The sequence below is a fragment of the Phoca vitulina genome, unplaced genomic scaffold, assembly GCF_004348235.1.
Source record: "Phoca vitulina isolate PV1807 unplaced genomic scaffold, GSC_HSeal_1.0 scaffold8, whole genome shotgun sequence".
Classification (NCBI taxonomy): domain Eukaryota; kingdom Metazoa; phylum Chordata; class Mammalia; order Carnivora; family Phocidae; genus Phoca; species Phoca vitulina.
Window position 1 is genome coordinate 25202866 of NW_022589711.1, and position 27091 is coordinate 25229956.

Consider the following 27091-nt stretch of genomic DNA (forward strand, 5'->3'; position numbering starts at 1 on the left):
TTTTTAAAATGCCTTCTTCTGAAGTAAAATTAAATTTGGGACGTTAATACAAAAACTGAACTGCAGAAGAAATTTTCTTTATTCAAGTATAGTAAGATGTAATTTCACTTTGTCAATTTGTATCATATGTCTTGATTTTTATTTTCTTTTTTTAAAGATTTTATTTATTTGAGAGAGAGAGAGAGAGAGGGCACACAAGCAGGGGCAGAGGCAGAGGGAGAGGGAGAGGGAGAAGCAGGCTCTCCACCTAGCAGGGAGCCCAGCATGGGACTTGATCCCAGGACCCCGAGATCATGACCTGAGTTGAAGGCAGACACTTAACCGACTGACCCACCCAGGTGCCCCTAAATGTCTTGATTTTTAAAAATATTTCTTACGTAGTAATTTTTTATTTTGAAAAATTCAACCAAAAAAGTTAAAGAAACAGTACATTGAACATCTTTATAAACATCTTAGGTTCATCAGATTTTAATTTCTTTTTGCACTGCCCCATCTCTCCATTTATGTATCTATACATAGACACACATACATATACAGTTCTCTTTTGTCAAGCCATTCAGAAGAATCTTACAGATATGACACTTTACCCCGAAATACTTCAGCGTAAATCACCCAAGAATATGAGCATTCTCTTACACAACTTCAATAGCATTATCACTCTTTGAAAACCTTAAAATGAACATTATTCAACATATAGTTCACACTCAGATTTTTCAGAGTGCCCCAAAGTATCTTTTCTAGTCTCTTTTTTTCTTCCTGATCCAGGATCCAGTCATGGTTCACACATTGCATGTGCCTGTTAATCTCTTTAGTCTCACCCAGTGTCCAACAGTACCACTGCCCTTACCACCACCTCCCCTTTCCTCCATGATGAGTGAATCCTCTGAGGCTAGGCCTTTTATTCTGCAGAATGTCCTGCATTCTGGCCTTGTCTGATATTAGTCTTATTGTATTACATAAAAGTGTATGAGTATGTCCCTATATTAAGTGAGCTGAGACACAAGGAGGGGGTGTGTTAATAATCCTGTGCCCATTCTATGTTCAAGGTCCAGTTACCAAATATAAAACATGTAAGGCAGCCCAACTACTGCTTAGTGGTCTTCAATGTAAAGTATACACTATAGTATAGTGAATGAGAATAGTTTATGAATATAGACAATAACTGGAAAAGTTTGAAAAGTACTATATTCCATATACCATGCAGAGTAGATTCTAAAAATATTATTTTAATGATTTCTGACTGTATTGTGCATTTTATTATATAAAATATAAAACTTGCTCTTAAACAGTTACAAGATTTTCTGTTAATAAAATATTAATTTTGCATACAATTAAAGGGAAATTAAAAACTGTTATTGGGTAGCTTTTTTGTTTTTAGGTGATCCTTTGTCTATGTTCTTTAATTCAGAAAGTGATTTCATCTGGAGTTGAATATTTTTTATTGTTGAAGTAACAGCTGTTTTGCATGACATTTCTTTAAAATTCTCTTTGTTTTTTAATGTTTTTTTTCCCCCTCTCAAGTCATCTGTTGGTTACTGCAACACACATGTACTGTTTAAGGGAGATTCTTTCACGGAAAGGATTGGCTTATATACAGTCTCGACAAGCACTAAATTCTGTAGTTAAAATTACATCTAAAAAAAAACATCCTGAGCTAATTACCTTCAAGTATGGAAACAGCAGTGCGTCAGGAATAGAAATCTTGGCAATCGAAAGGTAAGATTTTCTTAGGATGTATTATCTGAATTATTGAATTAGTTTATTATTAAACATAGTTTGTTTCTCTATTTGGGGGAATAGATGGTGGAATAGGATACTTGAGCCGCTTTTATTAGCATTCTTTGCTGATCTTTTTCTTCTGTATCGTTAGTCATATGTGGTTGATCAGCACATGGTTCCAGTGAGTGCCATGGCTAATTTCATAAACTTTTTGACAGAAGGCTCTTTAATCTGTACCATTGCTGCACTAAATGCTGGTTTGCAATCAATAGGAAGCTTGTTTCAGAATATAAGCCAGTGTTTCTGTTTTCCTTCATCAAAAAAAGTATTGCTTTGAAAAAGTGTCAGTGAAGTAAGCAGTGTGCTGAGTGGTATATTTAGTTTACAGTCTGGTACAAGCTCCTCCTTATTGTCTTATTGTGGACCAGTGACAAACAGTTCCTGGACTGGCACCAAGGGCCATAGGACCACACTGATCTCAAAACTAAACCATCTTTATAATCCTATAAAAATGTGAAGCCCAGAGGAGTTGAATGACTTCCAGATCTTCACACCTAGCTTGTAATTGGACCAAATATAGCCCTCCTGACTCCTGATCTGTGGTTCATTCCATCTGGCTGTGCAGTATATGAAAAATCATCTTACTTTTACATTTAGATTTTCTTTCTTTCAAAATGTGCTTTCGAGTATGTATTGAGATGTTATGGGGAGTAAATACGAGGGTGTGTCTGCTTGCTTTGTAGGTTACGGGAAGCTTCCCACTGGAAGTGACATCTAAGCTGAGTCCTGGAGTGAAAGCAATTTATATTAATATATATGTATATTCCCCCCCAGGTATTTGATTCCAAATGCAGGAGATGCTACCAAAGCCATAAAACAACAGATCATGAAAGTTTTGGATGCTTTGGAAAGTTAATATAAAAGAGAATTATTTCAAAAGAAATTAAGGCAACCAAGAGAAAGAAACATGGACATATTTTCCTGATTGAATACTAACTGAGGACCTTTCATTTGCTCATGGGGTGCTTGAATTGCAGGTCTAAGAATGTGTAAATTATTATAATCAATTTCTGGACAGTTAAAATTTTTCTTAAATTTTCTTTTGCATTTTTGGTTTTGTAAAATGATTTATAAAGGTCAGTTATTAAATGACTTTGAAGTAACTGACCCTATGCCCTTATGAACTAAGGGTGCAGAACGCAGTTCTGTTTTGAAGAGCTGTGTTTTAAAAGGGAACATGCATCACTTTCAGATTTAAAAACACCCGTACACATATATACTTGCAATGTCTTCACTGAAAATTAGAGATAGAATTAGTTGAAGAGACCCCTTTAATTGCTACATTTAGTTTTATCCACTGAGCAGTATCAGAAACAAAGTATTACATAGATTACTAGCTTGCTGTTTCTGTTCTTAAAAAAACATGAAATCTTTTTAATGAAGTGGATGAAGATTCCAGCTAACTCGGAAATGCAGTCCAGCTAGTTGAAGCATCAGTTTCTAAATCACTTTTTGTGCCATTAGCTAATGATTTGAACACTCGGTGCTTCACATACTAAACTTCATCCTAATGGTTTCTAAGGAGCACTTAAAAGCTTATAATAAGTAGGTAGGCATACTAAGATTAAAACAAACATTTTGGAGACAGAATTGTACCTGTAAAAATGTCATTGGTCTTTATTACAAGTGGAATATTTGATTTAGGATATTTCAGAACAGGTGTTGTACACACATTGATTTATCCTTACTGAGATTATGGTCTGTGACCACACTAGTATCCACTTAAATAAAAGCCAAATAATAAGAGAGCTGTATAAAGAACAGTTGTTTTATCATCTGTTTCTGAAATTTCTTTCTCTTCTTTGGTTTTTGTCTTCTCTTGCTAAAAGTTCCAGTGTTTTGGAAACTATTTTTATTTTTTAATATGACAAAACTAAAAAGTGATCTGCTTCATTTTGCAGCTTTCTCAATTTAATTTATTGAGGTCTATATTAGACACATTTGGTGAGAAGAAATCCGGGAACATGTTTGGGGCTATGGAATGACTCCTTATAAAATCTTTTTGGGAACTAGCAAATCCTAACAATCTGCCATGTCCTAAAATGTAATGGATTATCTCTAAGGGGTTGATAGGAGAAACATTTAGATGTACCCTATTTATAACCAGCTATTTTAATTTACTTAATGGAAATCAAGTGAATTACAGGTAACATAGTTCAAGATATTTTATTCTAATACCTAAATAAAAACCGTTTACTTGAGTGGTTGAAGACATTTGCATGAAATTGCACCTGGTGCAGTACTTGATATTTATAACTCTACCCACAGCGGTTGTATTGCATTTTTCTTTTTTTCTTTCTTTGGCGCCCCCTTTAGAAATGCCCTGAAGTCTCCATTTTTTGCCCATTTCAGTCATGGGACTTTTTTCATAATATTAATGTAAAGATGTTTGTGTTACTGTTTATAAATTACAGTTGTAAATAAACCAGTACAATTTGCTCATAACTTTGTTCTTAATGACTCTCTCTCTTGTGCTCTTTCTCCCCTGCCCCTTCCCATTTGTAAATCTCTTGTCGGTAACACAATATTAGAAAATTGATGGCTACCCTTTCAGTGGAATCTAATGTTCAGGTTTTAGGATTGAAAGTATTAGATTCCTATTTCTGCTCATCTATATGGGGAGGGGGGAAGAGGTAGTTTAAAACTAATGACATTAAATTCCTTGTGTAATAAATTTCTACCTTGACCTACTTAACTTCCCTGAACTTTAGTTTCTTCATCTGCAATAATATCACAGTTACTAGTCGTAAATATTAAATGAAAATACATGTCACTGATTGTATTAGGTACTTATGTAGCTCATCCTTCCTTAATGGGCCCACTAAGTACAGAACTAGAATTCATTCTGGGATATCCACCTCTTATGGACTCTCAAGGATTGCAGAGTTTGCAACATTATGAGGTTGTTAATATCTTCTGTATTTCCAAGATTAGAAAAGAAAGGCTGAAAGAAATTGAGTGAGTGAAAAGGGAAGGTATCCCCTCTTCCCTCCCTACTCCCTGGGAATTATTTTTGCTTTTTAAGGTAGAAAATCAATTCTCTTTACATAGATTTGATCCTAATCGCCAACCACTAATGAAACACATTTTCTAGTAGGGATGATAAATTTGTACTGATACATACTCAACCATTTTTGCTGCCAGTATGTTTCACACAGGATCTTTAACTCCTTATACTAAACTAGCCAGCCATAGATTGGCAATTCTATTTAAAAATTGACAGTTTGTCTTGGGGAAAACCCAACTCCATAGGTTGTGTGACGAAAGTAATGTTTCAACTTTACCCTTAACATTTTGAATTAAAAAATTTATTGAGCTATAATCCACATACCATAAAGTTCACCTTTTTGAAGGTCAAGGAAGTGGTTTTTAGTATATTCAGAGACTTGTGCAACCATCACAACTATTTTATTTCAGAACATTTCATCGCTCAAAAAAGATCCATACCTGGGGTGCCTGGGTGGCTCAGTAGGTTAAGCGTCTGCCTTTGGCTCAGGTCATGATCCCAGGGTCCTGGGATCCAGCCCGCGTTGATTCCCTGCTCAGTGGGGTTGGGGTGGGGGGGAGTCTGCTTCTGCCTCTCCCTCTGTCCCTCTCCCCTGCCCTACCCCCTTGTGCTCTTTCATGCGCTCTCTCTTTCTCTCTCAAATAAATAAAATCTTTAAAAAAAATCCATACCCATTAGCAGTCACTCCCCTTTTCACTTTCTTCTCCAGCCCTTGGCAGCTGCTAATTTCCTTTCTGTCTCTATGGATTTGCCTATTCTGGACATTTCATGATAAAAGGAATCATACAATAAGTGTCTTTTGTGTCTGGCTTCTTTCACTTAGCATAATATTTTCAAGCTTCCTCCGTGTTGTAGTATGTATCAGAATTTCATTCCTTTTTATGCCTGAGGAATATTCCATTGTATGGATATATCACGTTTTATTTATCCATTCATTACTTTTAAGATTTTTTTTTATTTGAGAGAGAGAAAGAAAAAGAGAGTATGAGCCAGGGGAGGGGCAGAGGGAGAGGGAGAAGCAGACTCCCCGATGAGCAGGGAGCCCAATGTGGGGCTCGATCCCAGGACTCCAGGATCACGACCTGAGCCAAAGGCAGACACTTAACCGACTGAGCCACCCAGGTGCCCCTATCCATTCGTCACTTGATGGACATTCGTGCAAAGCTCTAAACCCAGTATGATAATTCCCAAGTTGGATCTTTTGGTTTTTTGTAGTATATATTCTCCCAAGATCTCATTGCTCTTAGAGTTCTTGTTCTTATGTGGTGGAGGTGATTCTAATTCTGATTTTCAGCCCTTTGTCTCTGACTGCTATTAGTCATTTGTATATCTACCTCACCCCCCAAAATTGAACTTTATGTCCCCCCAAACTAACTTCCCTAATACTATGAAGAGTGATTGGAGGATAAGATGCTGAGGGAAAGGAGACCAGTTAAATTGCCTAAAGCAATCTCCCCCAAATGAGGAAAGCCTAGCCATGAGGGGTGGTCACAGGGACAGAAAAGGAGGCAGAAATCAAGGGGTATTTTAGGAGAGTCAGAAGGGCCCTGTCCTTCACCAGAGGTGGATGGTAAACATACAGAAGTGATTTCGATTTTTGAGGGGAAGGCATGGGGAACTAGGAGAATTGGAAAACAGCACAAATGGTGGTGCCTCTATGTAAGAGCAAAGCTGGGAGAAGCTTTTAGAGATGGTAAAATTAGTTTTGGATGGTTGAGTTTAAACTGATGTCAAGGCATGTAAATAGAGATGACTTACAGCAGCTGGAAGTGCTGGGAAAGCTCCTCTGGAGTAAAAATAGAAATCTGACCAGTACCAGCCTGGAAATGGTCATTGAAGCTGTGAGACATGATTGGCAATACCAGATTTTGGAGATCCATTTAGTTAGTGCTTTTAATCTTTGGCTACTTTTCAAATGTCAGATGAAAGGGAACATGGAAACATGAAGGCAGAGCTGCTGTGGTTCACAGGGAGTGAAGAGGTGACAGACGAACCCAGTCCTCCAACCTCTCCTTTTGCTTCTGAACCCTTCTGTGCTACAGATGATGAAAAGGCCCTGAGAATGAGGCGATTTGCCTTAGCATCATATCAGTGGCAGAACCAGAACTGGAACCCAGTGACTAGCTTTTCCCTTATGGCTTAGTTTAGAACTTCAGAAACTTCTAAAGGAAAGCTCAAAAACAGTTTTCGTATTTCTTACTGTTCCCTTCTCTAGAACCCAAGTCACTAGCTTCCCTGCATGCGATGTAGGGAACATAGCGCCCACAGACTCTTGGTCTTGACGTCCCTCTCCTGGTTCTCCTACCTCTCAGGTGGCTCCTTACCAGGTTTCACAGGCCCTTCTTATGCCTGTGCTTTTCACAGTCCACTCGCAAGTTGTCATCCACACTCAGAACTTTGTCCTAGTTTAAATTGCTGATGACTCCTAAATCAGTCTCCAGCCTGAACATCTGAGTTTGAGGCTTATGACCAACTGCTTAGTGGACATCTCCACCTGGATGTTCTAATAACATGTCTAGCCATGTTTGGTACCACTGTTAGATACAACTTAATGCCAATGAACTTGCAAATCTAAATGAAATGGGTGACTTTTTTTGGCAGATTATAAGTGGCCAATATTGACTCAGGAACCTTAATAGGCTAATAAACATAGCAGAAATTAAAAGGTTATTATCTTCCTGCTATAAAGCCAGGTCCAGCTGGTCTGTTAAACCTTCAAAAAAACCATAATTGCTACGTATTTTCCCCTACATTTTTATTATGAACATTTTATAATTTGAAGTTTTATAGTTTAATACTTCTAGAAAGTCTTAAAATAGTACCATGAACAGCTATATATTCTCCTCTTAGATTTAATAAATTTGCCACATTTGCTCTATAAGCACATATTTTTTTTTTGCCTACCATTTGCAAGTCAGACATTCTGACACTTTACCCCTAAATACTTCAGCATGCATCTTCTCGGGGTAAAGACATTGGCATAATCACAAAATTCATCAAAGCATCAAATATCCAGTTCATACTTGAATGTCTCTATTCCAAAAATGTTTTTAGAGTATCCTTTTAAAAACTAGGATCCACTTCAATAAACTACTCCAGAGCATTGAAAAGGATAGCAAGAAAAAAAAAAAAAAGGATACCAAGCTTTTATTCATTTTATGATTTTTGATCCCCAAACCTGAAAAAAAAAAAAAAAACACACAAACACATGAAACACAAAAATCAAAAAGCAATCCGGGGCAAGTGGGTGGCTCAGTCTGTTAAGCGTCTGCCTTTGGCTCAGGTCATGATCTCAGGAATCTTGCTCTGCAAGGAGTCTGCTTCTCCCTATCCCTCTGCCCCACCCCCAGCCCCCACACTCACTCTCTCAAATACATAAAATCTTTTTAAAAAATCAAAAAGCAATCCTAATAAATATAAATGCAAAAGTCCTAACAATATTAGGGTATTTCAGTAAGAGTGAGTAAGGGACAGGCGCAGCTAGGTAGGGAGAGATAGGTATGGGGCTATGGGATCAGGCTCACAGAAATCCCAAAAACGCTGAGGTGTAAGGAAACCAGAGATAAGGGAACAAACCAGACCACCCTGCCCTAGGCGTGTGGGGGGAGTGTCTTTTTTATAATAGTCACCTGTGACCAACAAAGAATAACCAGACCCTAACAAAGAAGCCATTAAAAATGTTATCGCTAGTCCCTTACTCAAGCCAAGACATCACAAGAATGATAAGGCCACAAGCTGCCTGGTCAGTTCTAAATAAAAGACTGTCAGTGGAGGCCCTCGTTGGCAACCCTGTCGGGACCCCTCTCACTCCTAAAAGCTTCCTTCCTGTATCCTTGCTTAATAAACTTCTATCGCTTTACTCACTCTCCTTTGTCCGCGAGATTCATTCATTCTCCGACTCCGTGAGACAAAGAGAAACCTAGCTTTCCCGCTTCAAGTGGACTGAACTTTTGAGGATCCTGTGTTTGAACTGTTTCTCTTTTCCCCTCCCCCATGACGCAGCAGCCTTGCGGTCAGAGCCCACTGATGTCTTGAGTGATTAAACCAACCTAGGTAATTCCATCCCCGTCACAGCGACTTGTTCAAGTAGCCCAAGGCAATCAGCAAATACGGTATTATTCCCGGCCAGAGGTGATCTAACCAGCAAGGGGTTCAGTCCTTTTGCCAAGAATCGGAGAGGCCGATTGTTAAACACCACCCCAATTTAGGTCGCCCACCTTGGTCCCTTTGCCTTTTGAGGCATTACTTTTTCTGGATTGTGTTGTTATTCGTCGTTTCTCCTTGGTTCATCCTAGTGCAAACAGCGAAGACTAACCGGTGTTTGAGGAGAGCAGGAAAGAAGACACGCTCTGGGCGGAGCCGGGAGGCGGGGTGTGGGCGGAACCCAGGCCCCGCCCCCTCCTGCGCGCGGCTCTGCCCCGCCCCGCGCCGTGTCGCCGCTCTCCGTCCAGAGACCTCCGCTGGGGCCGCGCCACCGATGGTGCTACCTGGGAGAGCAATGGCCAGTAAGTAGCGCGGCGGCCCGAACTCAGGCATAGGACCGGGAGGCCTAGGTTGCGGAGCCGGCGGCGGGTCTCCCGGCTCAGCCCCTCGCCTCCGCTCCGTGTCCCCGCCGCGCCCCAGGCCTTCCCCGGCCCGGCGTTCGCGGGACTGGGGCCTCGGGCGTCTTGGCGGCGGAGCGCGGCCCTGCGCCCTCCCGGGGATTCCAGGCTTCCGGGAGGGCCGGCGCGGCCGCGGGAGCGCGGGGCCTCCCGGCCAGAAGGACCCGCGCCTTCCTCCTCGCTGGGCTCCTGCGTCCCACCCGGTGCTTCTAGGTGCATTCGGGGGCCGCCCCCTGCAAGTTCACCTGCGCGGGAAGAGGCGGGTAGACGGGTGATCACTTAAAATCCAAGTTCCGCACCCCCTTTTTCCCTGCCCCAACTCGAAGAGTGCACTTTCAGTAAAGCCTTTCAGTGATTATGATACTTCTGCTAGTGTGGGAACCTCTGTCTTGTGGGATTCTTGGAGCCTCTTAGGTTTTGCATTAGCGCTACTATCCAGTGGGGTCGCTTTCACTCTCTTCACAGATTGATTTTTGGACTTGGGTTTTGCAAAGGCATCAACCCTAATTATTTGTGGTTGGAACCCTGTCACGTGAAAATGAAGCCTTTGTTTTCTTTCATTTGGGCTGGGTGGTCAGAGGACTGGTTAACTCGCCCCATGTTGCACCACCCCACTCCCCACACCCAGTGGGGAATGCTCTCTTCTGGACAAGAAAACTGGACAAACTGTTTCTGCATCTGGACATTGAGCTTTCAGGTTAGGTATTACATGTTCCTTACACATCCCTGTCCTGGATCGGCCCCAGGGGCACGTTTCTAGCGATCTCTGACTCCAGGCCTTTGCCAGATTCTTTTACAGGAGGCTTTGGAGTGCTCTGGACTCATAGTCTGGACCTGGATCGTTACAGTTTTGCCTCAGCCCATGTCAACAAGTCATTTAATCTCTCTGAACCTCAGTTTCCTGACCTGTAAAATGGGCATAAACTGCCCCTGCTGAGTCTTGGGAGGCTCCCACTAGATGGTAAGGTTTGTGGAAGTGCTGTTTTTCATCTTAACGTGCCAGAGCTCAGTGCAAGTCGGGGGCTGAAGCAATGTTCAGGACCAGGGTATGGAAGTCCTTGTACACCCCTCCCTCTGCGTGTGGCCGGTATCTTTGAAGACGCAGGGCATGACAGAGGCTGGTGGACTTGAGAGCTGTGGTTCCTGGTGGGGTTGAGGGTGGTGTCTGATTTGTGTGAGGAACGTTTTCAAATTACATGACCTCCCCGCAACCCACCCAAAAACGAACAAATGAAGTTCCCATCCTGCTTTACAGGTCTAGATTTTGGCTCGGATTTGCCACTGACTTGTTCACTGATCCTGTGCAGCTTCCCCCCTGCAATCCCCTTGTTTCCTCATCTACCGAATAGTGTTAAGGACGCCTCAGATGCTCGTGTGCGTAAAGGGCCTGACACATTCCTTACGCTTTTTCCCAAGTTGGTCTCTTCACTTTAGATATTTTTTATCCTTTTTTTTTCCTTTGGTCAGTCTTCCATTTTTAGATTCTGATAAATATTAGAGCAGGCAAGGACCTTAAAAGTGATTGTATTTTCATTTTACAGCTGAGGCGATGAAGTGACTAGTTTTCAGCATCAAGAAACCCCTCACTGGTGGCCTTTCCCTGCGTCAGCCCCTCAGAGGAGGGGGTGATTTGCAGAATGTCAGGCAGTCCCCAGCCTGGATCAGGACAGCTGCCTTTCTGGGTAGGATGAGGGAGAGGGGAAACGGTCAGCAGAGCCGTGGTGAATTGCATCTTTTAATCCCTCAGAAGCAGAGACAAAGCCCAGCTTCTGACAGTTACAGTGGTGACTTTCAGTGGGTCTGTAGGATGGTCTGGTGACACCTAAAGGTATCTGTTTGCTCCCAAGTAATCCCAGCTTTGGTTTTTCCTGTTTTCGTTTCCTTCATTTTCACTCAGATTCTGAAACTACTCAGGCGGCATTCAGGGTTAAATTGAGCTCTTCTCACTATATTTAGGATAAACCAAGGAGTGGAACATCTGAGTTTTCCTACTTTTAGGGTTACCACTTAGCCAGAGAGGCCTTCACAGGTAAGGGTCTGTCAGTGTTGCTTCTTCTGGGGACATTTGCACCATTGTAGGCGACACCCAGGGGGAGAACTCTCTAATGGTTTTCAGGTTCTAGAGCTTTTCAGATTTCTAGAGCAGAGGTGGGGTAGGGAAGCTAGGGAAGGCCATTACTGATAATTCCTGAAGTTTTGCAGAGCTTCATGGGTTACCACGTGCTTTGGATCCTTTAATGTCCCCTTCCATCACACCATGAGTGAAAACTGCATCGGTTAGGGTACAGACAGGACACAGAAACCACACCAGTCACTTGAACAGGGAAAATTTTGTATGAAGAATGATTAACCAGTAGGTGATTAAGAGCTACAAGAGAACTCTAAAGAATATAGGAGAAGCACATGTGGGGTGTAGCTATTACCTCAAGGAGGGAATAAGCCTGGAAGAGCCCCTGACCTCCTTGGCTGACATTTCTTGTTGGCCACATAATCGGTGGGACTCAGTCTCTGATGAAAACGTGGAGCCCCTTACCCAGGTAGCAGGAAGAAGCACTGCTAGTTTTTCCTTCCACAGTCTCTCTCTCAACCACTCGTGGCGTTTTTTATTTGCTACTCACTGTTGTGCTCTTTGGGGCACGGGAATATTCATGGGGTGAGTGCAAAATCTCACAGGTGCCCGGTGGCCCTGCCCCGGGATAAGCACCGGTGCAGCTCATCGGCTGCCACCCCCCACCCCCGCCAGCAGCTGGGCCCGGGACACCAGGTCCCAGCTGGTTGGGGGGGGAGCAGAGACAGGTGTCTCCCCTTCCCACGGGCCCGCTGCCCCACTTCACGGCGAGTGGGTGATTTCCGAGGGATTTCACCTGCACTGAGATGTGCTCAGTACCCAGGTTAGGGGTAGGTTGAGTCCCAAGATCAAACAGTAAGGGATAATTCCATGTTCAAACTCAGTCTCCTTCTTTCAAGCCGCAGTCTCATTACTATGTAAGAAGCTGGCCCTGCCCACCCCACTGAGGCTCTCGTGCCGGTGGGAGCGTGACCCGGGGTGGCGTTCTCTTCCAGGGTTTCTCAGCCTCGGCATCAGTCACATTTCGGGTTGGATCGTTCTTTATTGTGAGGGACTGTCCTGTGGCCTCTGGCATGCTGAGCAACGTCCGTGACTTCTGCCCATTAGATGCTAGTAGCACCCCAACAGTTGTGCCCATCCAAATGTCTCCGTTGTCACATGTCCCTGGGGGTCGGAATTGCCCTCCGGTTGAGAATTGCTCTGATTCAGCAGTCAGATCTTCTGACAGTTTTCTCTTCTCTTCGTCCTCAGCTTTCCGCTTGGCCCTCATCCAGCTTCAGGTTTCTTCCATCAAATCAGACAACGTCACTCGAGCCTGTGGCCTCATCCGGGAGGCAGCAACACAAGGAGCCCTAATCGTTTCTCTGCCAGTAAGTATGGAGGCGGAGAGGGTCACCTCTTTCTGGGAGCTCTTGACCGACTAGAATACTGCCAGCATCCAGGGGTCCAGCGTGTTCTGGGGAATGGGAGATTTCGCGGGATCAGCATGATAGTGCTGGAAGGGAGCTTAGAAACCGCTCATTTTACAGATGAGGAAACATCTTCTGTGGCTTTTGAAGCTTCTGTATTTTTTTCAAGCACAGGCTTATTGCTTTCCATAGTTAAGGATATAATTTTGAGCCCGTGGATTCATTCTAACACCCACAGCCCTGTGCTTAAGCCGAGTTGTAGCAGGGCCTGGGTGCCCAAGGGTGGGAGCTCATAGTCCGCCTGCAGACAGTGAGGAAGAGGCCGATCTGCCAGGTTGACAAGGGTCTGAGAGAGCACACAGGACGTGTGTCGCCTCGCCCCACCTGAGCCAGCCCAGGTGTTCGCTTGTGGCCACAGGCTCTCTGGCTCTGGGTGCTGTTGTTTTCCTTACCAGCTGTGTTTTACCCCTTCGCGAGCAGAGCTTACGAGAGGCAGCTGTGCCTTCTTAAAGCAGAACTGTAAAATGGGTTGGATATTTTCGCGGGTTTTTTTCCCTTTTTCTCTGCCAACATTATTCTAGGAATGCTTTAATTCTCCATATGGCACGAAATATTTTCCTGAATATGCTGAGAAAATTCCTGGTGAATCCACACAGAAGCTTTCTGAAGTAGCAAAGGAGTGCGGCGTATATCTCATTGGAGGTAACGTCCTGCCCTCAAGGTGTAGTGGCCTAAACATTAAAAACATCTGAATACTTCCTGTTACATTTAAACCATGGAATACAAACCATGTAAATTAGGCATTGAAAAGAATGTGGTGAGGGCACCTGGGTGGCACCTTCCGATTAGGTCATGATCTCGGGGTCCAGGGATGGAGCCCCTTCATCGGGCTCTCTGCTCAGCGGGAGCCTGATTCTCCTTCTCCCTCTGTGCTCACTCACTCGCTGTCTCTCAAATAAATAAATAAATAAATCTTTAAACAACAAAAAAAGAATGAGGTGGATGTTATGTAATAATGTGGAAAAATGTTCAAGACACACTGTTACATGGAAGAAGCAAGTACAATACGACATGAACAGGTACTCCCATTCAGATTAATGCCTCACACAAAAGGTTATGTATTTTTTTTATGTCTTTATATATGTAGCACATGGTAAATATTGTATAAGGACACACCAAACTGATTTTCCCTGGAGAAGCAATGGGAATACAGAGGGAGGTGGAAATGTGGAAAGAAAAACCGCACTGGAGTGTCTTTCATTATACTAATACAACATTAAGAAATTTGTTTTTTCACAAAGAGGCCATATACATCAAGGTAGATTTATAAACGTGGTTTTGAAATAAGTGTGATTTTGAAATGCATTTAAGATTTTTAAAAATTTTTTTAAAAGAATTTATTTGAGAGCGAGCGAGAGTGAGCGTATAAGCGGGGTGAAGGGCAGAGGGAGAAGCAGACTCTCTGCTGAGCAGGGAGCCCATTGCAGGGCTTGATCCTGGGACTCCGGGATCATGACCTGAGCCGAAGGCAGACGCTTAACCGACTGAGCCACCCAGGTGCCCCTTGAAATGCATTTTAAAATGCTCTATTTGCTTAAAGAAAAAATACAGTAAAACTGTTTAATATAGCAAAATTATTCTGTTATATTAAGAATTAGAAATGAATGAGAGGTGAAGAAAAGACAAAGCAAGAAAAGAGAGAAATGCAGGAACTACATTCAGTGGTGTCAGGACTGGCTTACATTCCCATCTGGAGGCCTTTTTGGATACAGTTATGTTGCAGGACCTGGTGAATTTAAGTTGAGCAACAGTGAATCCTCCATGTTGCTCTAGTGTTATAGATTAAGTGGAGCTCAAGATCAAAGCCGAATTCACAAACAGTTTGGTTATTTTTGAGACCTGTCTTTGGCATCTGACTTAATTATATTTCATCTATACTCTGAAGTTTATCTCTGAAAGATCATCCTCAAGAAGACAAAAAGAACCATTAATAACCCTTAGAAGATAGTATACTTTATTCCTGGACCCAAGTGACAGTTTATCAAGTGTTTGTCCAGTGATCATAAAAGAATGCTTTATTCAGAATATTTTCTTTGCCTGTGTGTTTCTCCTCTCAATGAAAGGTTCCATTCCTGAAGAGGATGCTGGGAAATTATATAACACCTGTGCCGTGTTTGGGCCTGATGGCACTTTACTGGTAAAGTACAGAAAGGTAAGCAGGGAATGTCGCAAGTCTCATTACCTCTTGAGAATTTGCTGTAACGTTCCGTAGTCTCTCTCATCATATTGTACACACATGGGGCGTTAGATGAATTGGTACAGTCAACTTGTCGGATCTTGGCTGTTGACATTTTGATATAAATTTTAGGCTTAGCCTGTCAATTTCAGCAAAGGAAAAATCTACAGGAATTTTGATTAGAATTGCATTGAATATAGAGAGGTCACTTTGGGGAGAGTTGACATCTTTGCTATAGTAAATGCCTACATATTGAGAATTGTTAAATATTCCTGGTAAATTGATCCTTTTGGCATTATGAAGTCCATTTTTTTTTTCTCATAATACTCTTTGTCTTGAAGTTTATTTTTTCTCTGATATTGCTATGGCCACTCTAGGCTTCTAATACTTAGTGTTGTATAATACATCTTTTTCTAATTCCCTATTTTCAACCTGTATGTGTCTTTATATTTAAAATGATTCTCCTATAGATAGCCTGCAGTTGGGTCTTGTTATTGTCTTCATTCTGACAACCTCTGCCTTTTAACTAGAGTGCTTACTCCACTTATATTTAATGTAATTATTGGTATGGTTGGATTTAGGCATTAGACATTTTACTGTTTTTTTCCCTTTGTTCCTCTTTCCTGCATTCTTTTGGCTTAGTTGAGTATTTTTTAGAATTCCATTTTAATTTCTTTTTTTCATCTTAATTTTTCTATTGGCTTTTAGCTATATACATCTTTGGTTTTTTTTAAGTGTTGCCCTAGGGATTACAACATGCACCCTATCTTTTTGCAGTCTCCTTAGAATTAATATTATACTGGTTCATATGAAATTTAAGAGCTTCCCAATTGTATCATTTCCTTCCCCACCCCATTTTCTGTTATAGTTGACATACATGTTGCATCTACATATAAATCCCACAAAACACTAAGTTTTTAAGTAATTATGTGTATTTTAAAGAAAGATAAAAATATTTTGTTTACTGAAATGTTTACCTTTTTGGTATTTTTCTTTCTAAAGAGCATAGTTCTAGCTGGTATCTTTGCCTTCAAACAGAAAGACCTTCTTTAGAATTTTTCTAGTGAGGATGTGCCAGGTAGGAATTCTCTTAGTTTTTGTTTATGAATATATCTTTATTTTGTCTTCATTCTTTTTTTTTTTTTTTTTTTATAAAGATTTTATTTATTTATTTGACAGAGAGAGAGCGAGAGCAGGAACACAAGCAGGGGGAGTGGGAGAGGGAGAAGCAGGCTTCCCGCCGAGCAGGGAGCCCGATGTGGGACTCGATCCCAGGACTCTGGGATCATGACCTGAGCCGAAGGCAGACGCTTAACGACTGAGCCACCCAGGCACCCTTGTCTTCATTCTTGAAAGATACTTTTGCTGGAATAGAATTCTGGGTTGACCATTTTCTTCTGTCTCCTAGAAATTTGAGCGATGTTTTTCAGGTATCTTCTAGCCTCTTTTAAAATTTTTTCTGATAAAAAGTCAGTGGTGATTTGTATTGTTCTCCTGTATGTGATCCATGTTTTTTTCTGTCTGCCTTCAAAATTTTTTTCATAATCCTTAGTTCTCAGTGTTTTGACTCTGATGTGCCTGCCTAGGTACGGTTTTCTTTATATTTGTCCTGCTTTGTGCTTCTCTAATCTGTAAATTTAACTCTTTCATTATATCGGGGGCATTATTTTGATAAATACTTTTCTGTCCCGTTCTCTTCTTACTGGACTTCAGTTCTGATGCTGCTCCACCAAACCAGGTCACCAAGACTCTGCTTTTTTGTTTTTCCCACCTGTTTTCTCTTCTTCAGTCTTCTTCAGTGTGGACACTTCACACTGATCTGTTTTTAAGTTCACAGAATCTTTTTTCTGTAAGCCCCAGTCTCCCGTATGCCAATCCAGTGAAATCTTTTAAAATTTCACATAAACTTTTATTTTTCTACTGGTATTTCCTATATGTCCATTCATTGAGAGTGTATTTTTCTTTAGACCTTTGAGCTTAGTTTCAATAGCTACTTTGTGGTAATTATCACATCTGGTCTAGTTGGGGTCTCCTTCATTGATTGCCTTTTCTTTATTTTTTTATTTTTTATTTTTTTTAAGATTTTATTTATTTGACAGAGAGAGAGAGAGGGAGAGAGAGCACAAGCAGGGGGAGCAGCAGAGGGAGAGGGAGAAGCAGGCTCCCTGCAGAGCAGGGAGCCTGATGCGGGGCTCGATCCCAGGCCCCTGGGACCATGACCTGAGCCGAAGGCAGACGCTTAACGACTGAGCCACCCAGGTGCCCCTGATTGCCTTTTCTTTAAAGTTGGGTAACATTTTCTTGTTTCTTTGTCAAGTAATTTTGAATTACATATTGGATTATATGTTGTTGAGATTCTAGCTTCTATTACTCTGAAAAATGTTGTATTTTTTTGTTTTAGTAAGTAGTTAACTTGGTTGTACTCAAACACCATACTCTTTTTCCTTTGGGAGTGGGCAGCAACTTCAGCTGCTCTGTTCTAAGTCGTTTAGCTTTAGCTGGGCTGCCTGGAGTCCACCCTACACATCTTTAATTCAGTACTTAGCAAGAGATTTGGACAGATTTTCATATGTAGAACTTAGGGCTCTTCCTCTTGGGCTTCCTTCCTCCTTTTCAGGATTTCTCCCTCACTTTTCCAGCTGCTGTGAAACTCTGTCCTCTGGTTCCTTGGACCTGTATGGTTATAGGTGATTTTTATCACCACTCCTAGCAACAACTGGGATCCTGCTTCCAACTAAAAGGTGTAAACAGGAAATTCACCTTGTCTTATTCCTGATCTCAGTATGAAAAAGCTTTTACTATTTCACCATTAAGTATGATGTTCCTTACTTTTTTTCTTTTTTCAGATACTCTATCAAATTAAGGGAGTTCCCTTCTTAGAAGAGTTTTTTTCTTTTGTTTTTAAAATAAGAATGAATGTAGAAGTTTACCAGATGCTCACCATGCACCTCTTAAGATGATCATATGACTTTTCTCCTTTATTTTGTTAGTGTGGTAAATTACATTGATTGATTTCCTTGAATAAATCCAGTTTGCTTCTGTTTGCTTTCCTTGAATAAATCCAATTTCGAAATGATGTGTTACTCTTTTTATATATTGCTGCATTTAGTTTGGAAAATTTTACCTATTTTTAATTGCTCTCCCGCTCTCCACCTCTCCTGCCAGTTTGTCAGGTTGATTATGAGTCTGTGAAGACTTCACTTAGCATTTATACTGAATAAAAGAATAACATGTTAATTGCTTCCCAAAAGAAACTTAGCCTGCACACCACCTAGGAAAGAAGTGTCATAAAGCCTACAGCATGATTTTCCCGTTTTGCATATTAGAACTCACTTTGATAAGATGTCAGCTTGTGGGGTGGGTTGTGTGGGGGTTGCTGTTTGTGTAGTTAATCTCAGAGCATCCCAGTTTCCGGCCATGGAAAGATGTTTGCTATGATTGCCGTGACCCTGCTGGAGAAGAGGTAACCAAATTCATTGCTTGTGGTGCAGCTCCATCTGTTTGACATCGATGTTCCTGGGAAAATTACATTTCAAGAATCTAAAACGCTGAGTCCTGGTGATAGTTTCTCCACATTTGATACTCGTAAGTACCAGACATGTTCACCTGTTTTAGTAGTATCAGTAGAAGAAGATCAGGTGTTCCCTTTTTTTTTCCCCTCGTATGTCCCTCCCCCACTTCTTTACATACCCTGACTGCAACACCAGAAGTGAGACGGGTGGCGAATGGTCAGAGATCTAGAAGGGGCGGGCTGAACAGAGAACAAAGGGTTTGACCTGATTTTGCTCTACCATTTGGTCACAGCATGCTATTAGCATGATTGCTTCCAGAGTTTATCTCTTAGGCTGTGATTGAACACCTCCCACACAGATAATAAGCATTCAGTTAGAATGAATTTCTCATTTCTAATCTGAGATAAATGATGTCTTTATGAGGGAAAATCCAAGCAGGAATAAGCTTATACTTCTCCATCCATGGCCCCGGGTTAATGTATTGCCATCAGTGTTTTGAGATCTTACATGGAGGCTTTACTCTGCCGCACCGTGTTGCAAAAGGTTAACTTTTCATTTGTGCATTTTCTGTTTGAAAAACAGCTTACTGCAGAGTGGGCCTGGGCATTTGCTACGACCTGCGCTTTGCAGAGCTCGCACAGATCTACGCCCAGAGAGGTGAGACGGCACCACGACTCTGTGGTATAGGTGCTTAGAGATTTGATTCTGGCTTGGTCTTTGTGTGTCGAGGGAGCCCTTAGGCAGAAAAACTGGAGAAGAGGTCTTAATCTCTCCACCCCATCTGATTCCTCAGACTTTTGCTGTATATGGACAATATGGTTTTTCAGAGATTGTATTTCAACATACCATGCAGCTAAGGCAGGAACCGTGCTCCTAAATCTGCTCTATTCTTTGAGCCCTTCTTGCTACCATGTTTGGAAAGAGTCACGTGGAGCCCACTAAAAATAAGGATGTGGTCTAGGGTGTCTGTCATGGATTTCACACTCAGTAGTCCTAGATGTTGGGTACAGTAGAAATATAGTCTGTGACTTTTTGGTCCAGAGAAGAAATGTCCTACTGGCCTAGAAGAACACTGAGCCAAGTCAGAAGATCCGGGTTCTGCTTCCAACTCTCCTCCTTAATTGACGTGATACTTTGAGTAAATTATTTAATTTTTAGAGCTCTGTGGATCTCAGGTTTTTCATAGGCATAGTGTGTGGAGATTAAGGAGGGAGAACTTAGCTCTTCGTATGGTACTCAACAAATGTGAGCATCCCTGCTAGACTGTCCAAACTACTCTGATCCGGACTTGACTTTTTACTTAACAAAGTGGAGTAGGTGCAAACATTTTGATGGCCTGCTCAGCAAAAAAGGTGGATGTGCATGGGCTCTGGGTTGGCAGACCCTGTTGAGCTCTCTCAGTAAGCATTAGAGCACCTACTCTGCCCCCCATTTCACTTGAAAAGCATTAGTGAATGTGGTCCTTGGCCGTGCGGAGCTGACCATATGGTGCTGAGAGAAATTTGAATGATTTTTTTTTTTTTTAAGTGAAGTCACATACCGTGGTTTTGGTCATCAATACCACTGTTCTTGTATGTATGTGTAGCATGTGTGTGTCTCTAAAGGAATTCAGAGCCATAACTTAATACTCCTGACAGTGTCCGGCTTGGCTGACATCTTTTCATGCTTGGGAAAGTTCGAGTTTGGTCCCCACTGGGTAAAGAACAAAATGGGGAGCTAGTGTGGTGGGGTGTTAACCTGGACCCACTCTTCTCTGGCCTTTCTCTCCCAAGGCTGTCAGCTGTTGGTATATCCTGGAGCTTTTAATATGACCACTGGACCAGCCCACTGGGAGTTGCTTCAGCGAGGCCGGTAAGAAAGCCCCTCAGGCATACCTTCAGGTGTCTCAGTGTTGCTTTGTGAAAAGATTTCCAGTTTGGTGGAAGTACCAGCGTTCCTGACTCAGAATGCTGCCCCTGACCCAGCCTGCTTTGCCATCCAGATGCAGTCGGAAGAGATGAATCAGCCCGTTGACTCTGCTCTGCAGATTGGGGTGCTTATCCCCCCCAATCCTTTACGCCATTCTGCTCTTCCTGGAATACTCTGCCAAGACACTTGTTACAAGGTCTTGTTTTTCTAATCTGTAGTCCGAGGCATTGCACAGTGTCTTCGGCACGTCACAGTAGCTGTGTCCTGAGTCCCCTAAGGTTGGGGAGCGAGCAGTGAAGGGCAGCTGGCAGAGGTGGATGTAACATGGAAGGGAAGAAGAGTGTGACTGTGTGTGTCTGTGTAAAGTGTGCTAAAACCATGAAATAGTGGTCAGAAATGCTGGTTTTCTTCATTACAGTTCTGTTAATTGAGGTATAATATACTTAAAGAGAAGTACACCAATTTTAAGTCTGTAGGTCAGTGAGTTTTCTGCACATGTATTCACCTGTCACCAAGGTCAACACGGAACACTTGCAATCTCTAGAATGCTCCCTTTTGTTCCTTCCACCAACCCTGTCCTTGTTTGCCCAGATGTAGCCGCTATTCTCACCTCTAAAAATGATGGTGATTTTTATCAGAGGAGGCAGCAGAGGTGTTTGGCTGGTTGCTTGGTGGAAGATGGGGTGGGGCATCCGATACCATGTATATTAATGAATGCAGTCTTGAAGAAAGCAGAAAAGCTTGAGAAACATTGGAATGGCCTGGCATGGATCTGCTGATTGAGCCCGGAGAGCTCCCAGGGGAGGAGGGTTGATGTACGCAGGCTGCCACCTGAAATTCTTATCTAATCTGAGCTGATGGGACTTCGGCCACTGGGGGCATGGAGGTCCCGTGCGGCCCTGCAAGGCGTATGGCCCCAGCAAGGCTGGTCCATTCTCTCTGGCCACCCTGACTTGCTCTTTTGTAGGTTAACAGGTTGGCTCGGGCCAGGCTGTCAACTGTGGCGGTGCTGACGTTTTGGACTAGATCATTCTTTGCTGTGGGGGCTGTGCTGTGCGTGGTAGGATGTTTAGCAGCATCCCTGGTCTCCATCTACTAGGTGCCAGTAGCAGCCTCCTATCACCAAAGTCAAAAAGTCAAAGTCAGTGTCTTTGGACATTGGCAAATGTCCCCACTGGGCAAAATCACCCCCAGTTGAGAACTGGTTTATGCATTGAGATACTTTTTGAAGAGAGGGTTTCATGGCTTTGGGTGTTTCCTTCCATGTCTGAGCCAGCCTGCCCTGTCCTAGTTTTTAAAAGAAGGATCTATACATTTGGAATAGAAAAATGTTGCCAATCTATAATGTATGAATTCTCTCTTTTTTGTCTGTTGACACCAGGGCTGTTGATAATCAGGTATATGTGGCCACGGCATCTCCTGCCCGGGATGATCAAGCCTCATATGTTGCCTGGGGACACAGCACTATTGTGAGTCCTTGGTGAGTTGGCTAAGCAGGGACAGGCTCCCCAGGAGCTTGAGAGAGACGGCACTTGGGTGGGTGGGTTTTCTGATTCCCCACCAGCCCTGCCGCTCCCTCGAACCCCCATATCCTCACATGCCTGCCAGGTCTGTGCCTCGTCCGCGAGAGACCCTTCCACTTGAAAACCGTGTGAGAAAGAAGTGGCCCTGCTGTCCTGACTGAGTATTTGGCCTTAGCCCTCTTCGGAGTGGCTCTTGTTGTCAGTCGGACTTGGATCACATGGGGGAAACAGGCAACACTGATGATTTTAGTAAAGAGGGCTCCCAGACTCTTGGCTTTTGGTTAAAATTTAAGCTGGGTGACTGGTTCTAGAACAGGAATTAGTTACAGGGCGAGGATTTTGCTCCCTGCCTAATGAATAGAGGATGGGGGAGGATGGGTTCAATTAAGGGGAACTCTGCCCTTGACCTCTGTGACAGGGACAAGCCTTGTCCTAGTGAGGCCGGCACCAGAGTCCACCCAGCACGCAGTCATTTGTTATCGTACGCAGCTCGTGGGCTGTAGTTGTGCGGTTTTTGTAGCACTTTCGCACACATGGTCTCCATGTGAACTCAGAGACTTTTCCTAAATTGGGCTCCGTTTATAGATGGCAGAACTGAAGTTCATGGGACAAAGTGGCTAGGGCTGGTGTTTAGATTCAGGACTTTGACTTCAGAACTTGGGTTTATTCCATACCGCTTCTCACATATTTGTATGATTACACACACACTGATGTGTATTTCTATAATTTCAGGGTAAATAGACCAGTAACAAGGCTGAGAAGGGTTATAGATCACTGTGGGTCCCTGAAGTTCTCTCTCCTGTTTTTATAGGACCCAAAGATTAAAGTGTGTGATAGGGGAAGGCTTTGGAAGATATGACCAGGGAGCCTCGTGCACATTAGGATTTGGGAGGCATTGGCAGGCTGGAAGGATTAACTGGCTTGAAGATTTTCTCCAACTTGGTTCGAGTTCCTCTGTCCAGATGTTGGTGATAGGTTTCCTGGCCTCTTGGGCAGCTCTGCTCCCTGCTGGTTCTCCCGATGAACCTTGTTACTGAGCAAGCTGGCTGCTTCTGAGACAAAGTAGTTGTACATGATTTATCTTTATTGGTTCCTTTTCAAAATTCTGTCTGTAGGATTTGGGGGGCCTTCTGGCTTATATTGACATCAGGATGGGTGCCTGGGGTTACCCCAGAGAGAGATCTTTGAATGCCGGGGCAAATGGGGAGGAAATAGAAAAGAATAAAAAGAATTTGGTTGAATGGCATTAATGATGATGTTTGTAGCTCACTGGTGCCAGGAATTTGTCTGTGGCCATCTGGGAAATGGAACCATTTACTTTGTCAGATTTTTTGTTGGGTCAGATTATTTTGTGTTTTGGAGAAATTTCATTTCGATAGATGTCTTTGAAGTCCTGCTTTGGGCTAAGAAACTCAGGACTGGAAGGTTTTCCAGATCAGCCTTTCCCCAGATTTAGGCAGGGGGAGTGTTGCTATTTCTAAGCCTGGGGTTCCTCTCCCGTTGGGGTGTGGTTTCCCCACCACTTCTTTCCTTCAAAAAACTGAAACCCGATAACAAGATACCAGGGGCCACAAGCATGAGACCAGAGACCCAGGCAGTGCTGGGCTCTGTTCAGGCCCAGCCTCTCTGTCCCCAGCCTTGGAAGGCGCAAAGAGCCAGCCCACCCTCCCGAAAGGGTCTTACTATCGCACTCATGAAGTGACAGGACGGAGCTTCCTGATCTTTACAGGGAGCTCTATTCCTGGAGGTTTATAATCATGGAATAACTACCATTTCCTAGCAGTTGGCAGTTTACGAAACCTACTGCATAATCTTCTCAGTCCTCACAGAGCTCTTGTTTCCACTTTATAGGTTAGGGAACGAGCTTGCAGATGACTCGCCACAAGGCCACACAGCTACTTAAATGGTGGAGCAGGAATGTATGCCCCTCCCTTCCTGTCTTCAGTCTCCCGATGCCTTTCCCTGGGGCCCTGAGGTGGGAGGAGAGCAGGGATGTTAGTACCCACTCCCTCCCTCCGGAATCTCTTTCAGGGGGGAGGTCCTTGCCAAAGCCGGCACCGAGGAGACGGTCCTGTGTTCAGACATAGGTAAGGTTTGTCGTTGGCACAGCTTAGGTCCGTGGTGTCCCCATCGGTCTGGGGTGATTCCGTAGCTCTGAAGCTAATGTCCCCTGGAGGGGCTCCCTTGGGCCCCCTTCTTGTTTATCCTTAGTTCTCTGGCCAAGCCCCGGGGGCTGTCTCTCAGCTTGAGTTTTCTTGGTTTGGTTTGAAATGACCCCAGGGAAGGTGCCAGGCCACCTGGGCCTCCGGACAAGGCTGATATTACTGAGTTACTTGCTGAGATTCTGGTGGGTTTTATACTGTTTGTGGAAGAAATCCTCATTGGTTAGTGAGGAGTTACGTCTTAGTAATGGTACACTTTCCTGTTTTTTGCAGACCTGAAGAAGTTGGCTGAAATACGCCAGCAAATCCCCATTTTTAGCCAGAAGCGATCAGACCTCTATGCAGTGGAGGCGAAAAAGCCCTAAGGTTTATGTTTCTAACATGTCACGAAATAGGAGGATATGTTTCTGCAGCGTAATCCATTCCCTGCTGAATTCTTTAAAGAGATCTTTTTTTTTTTTTTTTTAATTTCAGCTTTTTCCCCTTCCTGGGAACTTTCTAATGAGATGATGGAGCATCAGCACATGGTATTTTTCACACCATATTAAATAGTTAAAAAGGACTCAGGCTGGCATTGAGAGCAGAAGGAAGAGGGGATGACTATATACCTCCCATACTAAGTTGCCTCATAGTAGTTGGTAAAAGTATCAGACCTTGGTATCTAGGTTGATTCACCTGCTACAAATACATTTGTGTCACACACACCTCTCATCTCATTGCTGGAGTTGGAACCCATTATGTAGAAAACTTGGTCTGGTGCTATAGTTTTTTGGAGCAGGATGTTAAAGTTACATTTTTAGTCTGTGAGTAGCTACGGGAAGCAAGGTGATGGACCCTTGGTGTTTGCTAGAGGAGATGGCAGCCCCAGTCCTTCCTAGCAGCCTGGAGGTTCTTCAGATTCAAGGAGGAGCTCATGAATCAAGCCCAGACCCTCCTGGTCTTAGGGGAAAGGCTGTGTCAACAGTGAGTCCTATGGGAGAATGACTGGTGGCATTTGGTCAAGGCAACCAAAGATGAGTCTCTGCAAAAGATTTTCTTGAAGGGGTGAGTGTCTGAAAATCTTTTTCTTTTTGTTTTTCTCCCTAGTAACACTTTCTAGCTTGATAAAGGCAAATTTTTAGCCTAGTGGTTTTCAGAATCCTTTTGCACCATTAAAAATTAAGAATTCCAATGAACTTTATTTTTATGTATGTTATATGTTGGGCTGGTAAAACGTTTAACAACCAGCTGTCCCCAAAACCCTGATTTTGCAGTAGCATTTGCCAGTTTCCATGGTGTAAATACTTTCACTGTGGCCAAGGCTCAGACTGTCAGTATGACACCTCTAAACAGAGTTGGAAATAAGCGCAGTTAGCACTCGTGAGCTGGTGCGGTCCCGCACTAGCACACCACTGTTTACATATGTATTTACCATCCTGGAAAATAAAACAAAATTTTAAAAGAATGCATGAGCACACATTTTATTAGCTATAAGAGTGATGACATCATCATGTCATTTAACCTTTGAAAACCAGCATTGTATACTCAGAGGAATACAAGAATGAAAAAGGTAAATGACATTTTAAAATTAAGTATACAATTTGGTAAAATCGGACACATGTATACATCCATGAAACCATTCTAATCAAGATAATGAACAACCCTCGCCTCCCGCCTCCCTGCAATTTTCTTGTGTTCTTGTATAATCCCCTCTAGCTACTCTTCTCATCCCCAGGCAGTCACTGATCAGCTTTGTCACTGTAGATAAGTTTGAATTTTCTGTAATTACCTAAAAGTGGAATCATACCTAATGTGTATACTTTTTTGTCTTCTTTCACTCATCATGATTATTTGGAGACTCATCCCTGTGTGTGTCACTCATTTCTTTTTTATTGCTGAGTGGTAGACCATTATATGGATATACCATAATTTGATAGACATTTGAGTTTCCATTCCAGTTTTTGGCTATTAGAAATAAAGCTGCTAAAAACATTTTGTACAAGTTGTTCGTTTTTCTTGAGTAATTATCTAGGAGTGGAATGGTGGGGTCCTATGTGTATTTCACTGCCAAACTGTTCTCCAAAGTGACTGCCATTTTACTTCATCACCATCAGTCTGTCAGTGTCCCAGCTGCTCTACGTCCTCACCAATATTTGGTATGATGACTGTTTAAGTTTAGCCATTTTAATGTGTGTGTAAGGTTATTTCATTGTGGTTTTTTTGCTTTGTATTTCCCTAATGACTAATAATGCTGAGCATCTTTTCATGTGCTTTGCTATCTGAGTATCCCTTTTGGTGAAATGTCTGTTCATAGCTTTTCCCCATATTTTTGTTGGGTGTTTATCCTCCTATTGATTAGTAAGAGTTCTTTCTATACTCAAGATAAAAATCCTCTGTCAGATATTATGTTTTGCAAATGTATTCTCCAAGTCTGAGAAAAAAAAAAATGTCTTTTCATTTTTTAAAAAGTATTGTTTAAAGCAGTTTTTAATTACCATGAAGGCCAGTTAATTGCTTTTTCTTCTTTTAAAAGTTTGTCTTTTTTATGTTGTATTTAAGAAATTGCCAAACCTGATGTCACTAACTTTATCCTGTGTTTTCTTTTGGAAGTTTTATAGTTTTAGCTCCTATATTGAGGTCTTGGATCCATTTTGAATGGTCAATTTTCTATATATGGTGTGAGGTAAGAGTCAAGATGCTTTTCGGGGCACCCGGGTGGCACCATTGGTTGAGCATCTGACTCTAGGTTTCGGCTCAGGTCATGATCTCAGGGTCCTGGGATCGAGCCCCGTGTCAGGCTCCGCACTCAGCATGGAGTCTACTTGAGATTCTCTCCCTCTGCACCTCCCGCTGGTGCTGTCTCTCTCTCTCTCTCTCTTTCTAAAATAAATAAAATCTTAAAAAAAA

At 42.7% G+C, this 27091-nt stretch overlaps 2 protein-coding genes across 3 annotated transcripts in view; both read left to right on the plus strand.

Moving 5' to 3' along the window:
* Nucleotides 1-4350, plus strand: part of TBC1D23 (TBC1 domain family member 23) — a 55164-nt gene extending 50814 nt beyond the window's left edge. Inside the window, exons 18-19 of one of the 2 annotated variants that reach the window (XM_032406418.1) lie at nucleotides 1522-1716; nucleotides 2554-4350. In XM_032406418.1, the coding sequence (XP_032262309.1) occupies nucleotides 1522-1716; nucleotides 2554-2635 (277 nt within the window). In that variant the 3' untranslated portion in view covers nucleotides 2636-4350. The remainder of the gene's footprint in view (nucleotides 1-1521; nucleotides 1717-2553) is intronic. The other variant, XM_032406420.1, reaches the window with a different exon arrangement.
* Nucleotides 4351-9205: 4855 nt separating this feature from the next.
* NIT2 (nitrilase family member 2) lies at nucleotides 9206-26719 on the plus strand. Its single transcript, XM_032406421.1, has 10 exons — nucleotides 9206-9291; nucleotides 12707-12825; nucleotides 13446-13566; nucleotides 14988-15076; nucleotides 18592-18685; nucleotides 19195-19269; nucleotides 20385-20463; nucleotides 21902-22000; nucleotides 24075-24130; nucleotides 24479-26719. Exons 1-10 carry the CDS (start codon nucleotides 9264-9266, stop codon nucleotides 24568-24570), a joined length of 852 nt encoding a protein of 283 aa, XP_032262312.1. The 5' UTR covers nucleotides 9206-9263; the 3' UTR covers nucleotides 24571-26719.
* The last annotated feature ends 372 nt before the right edge of the window (nucleotides 26720-27091 follow it).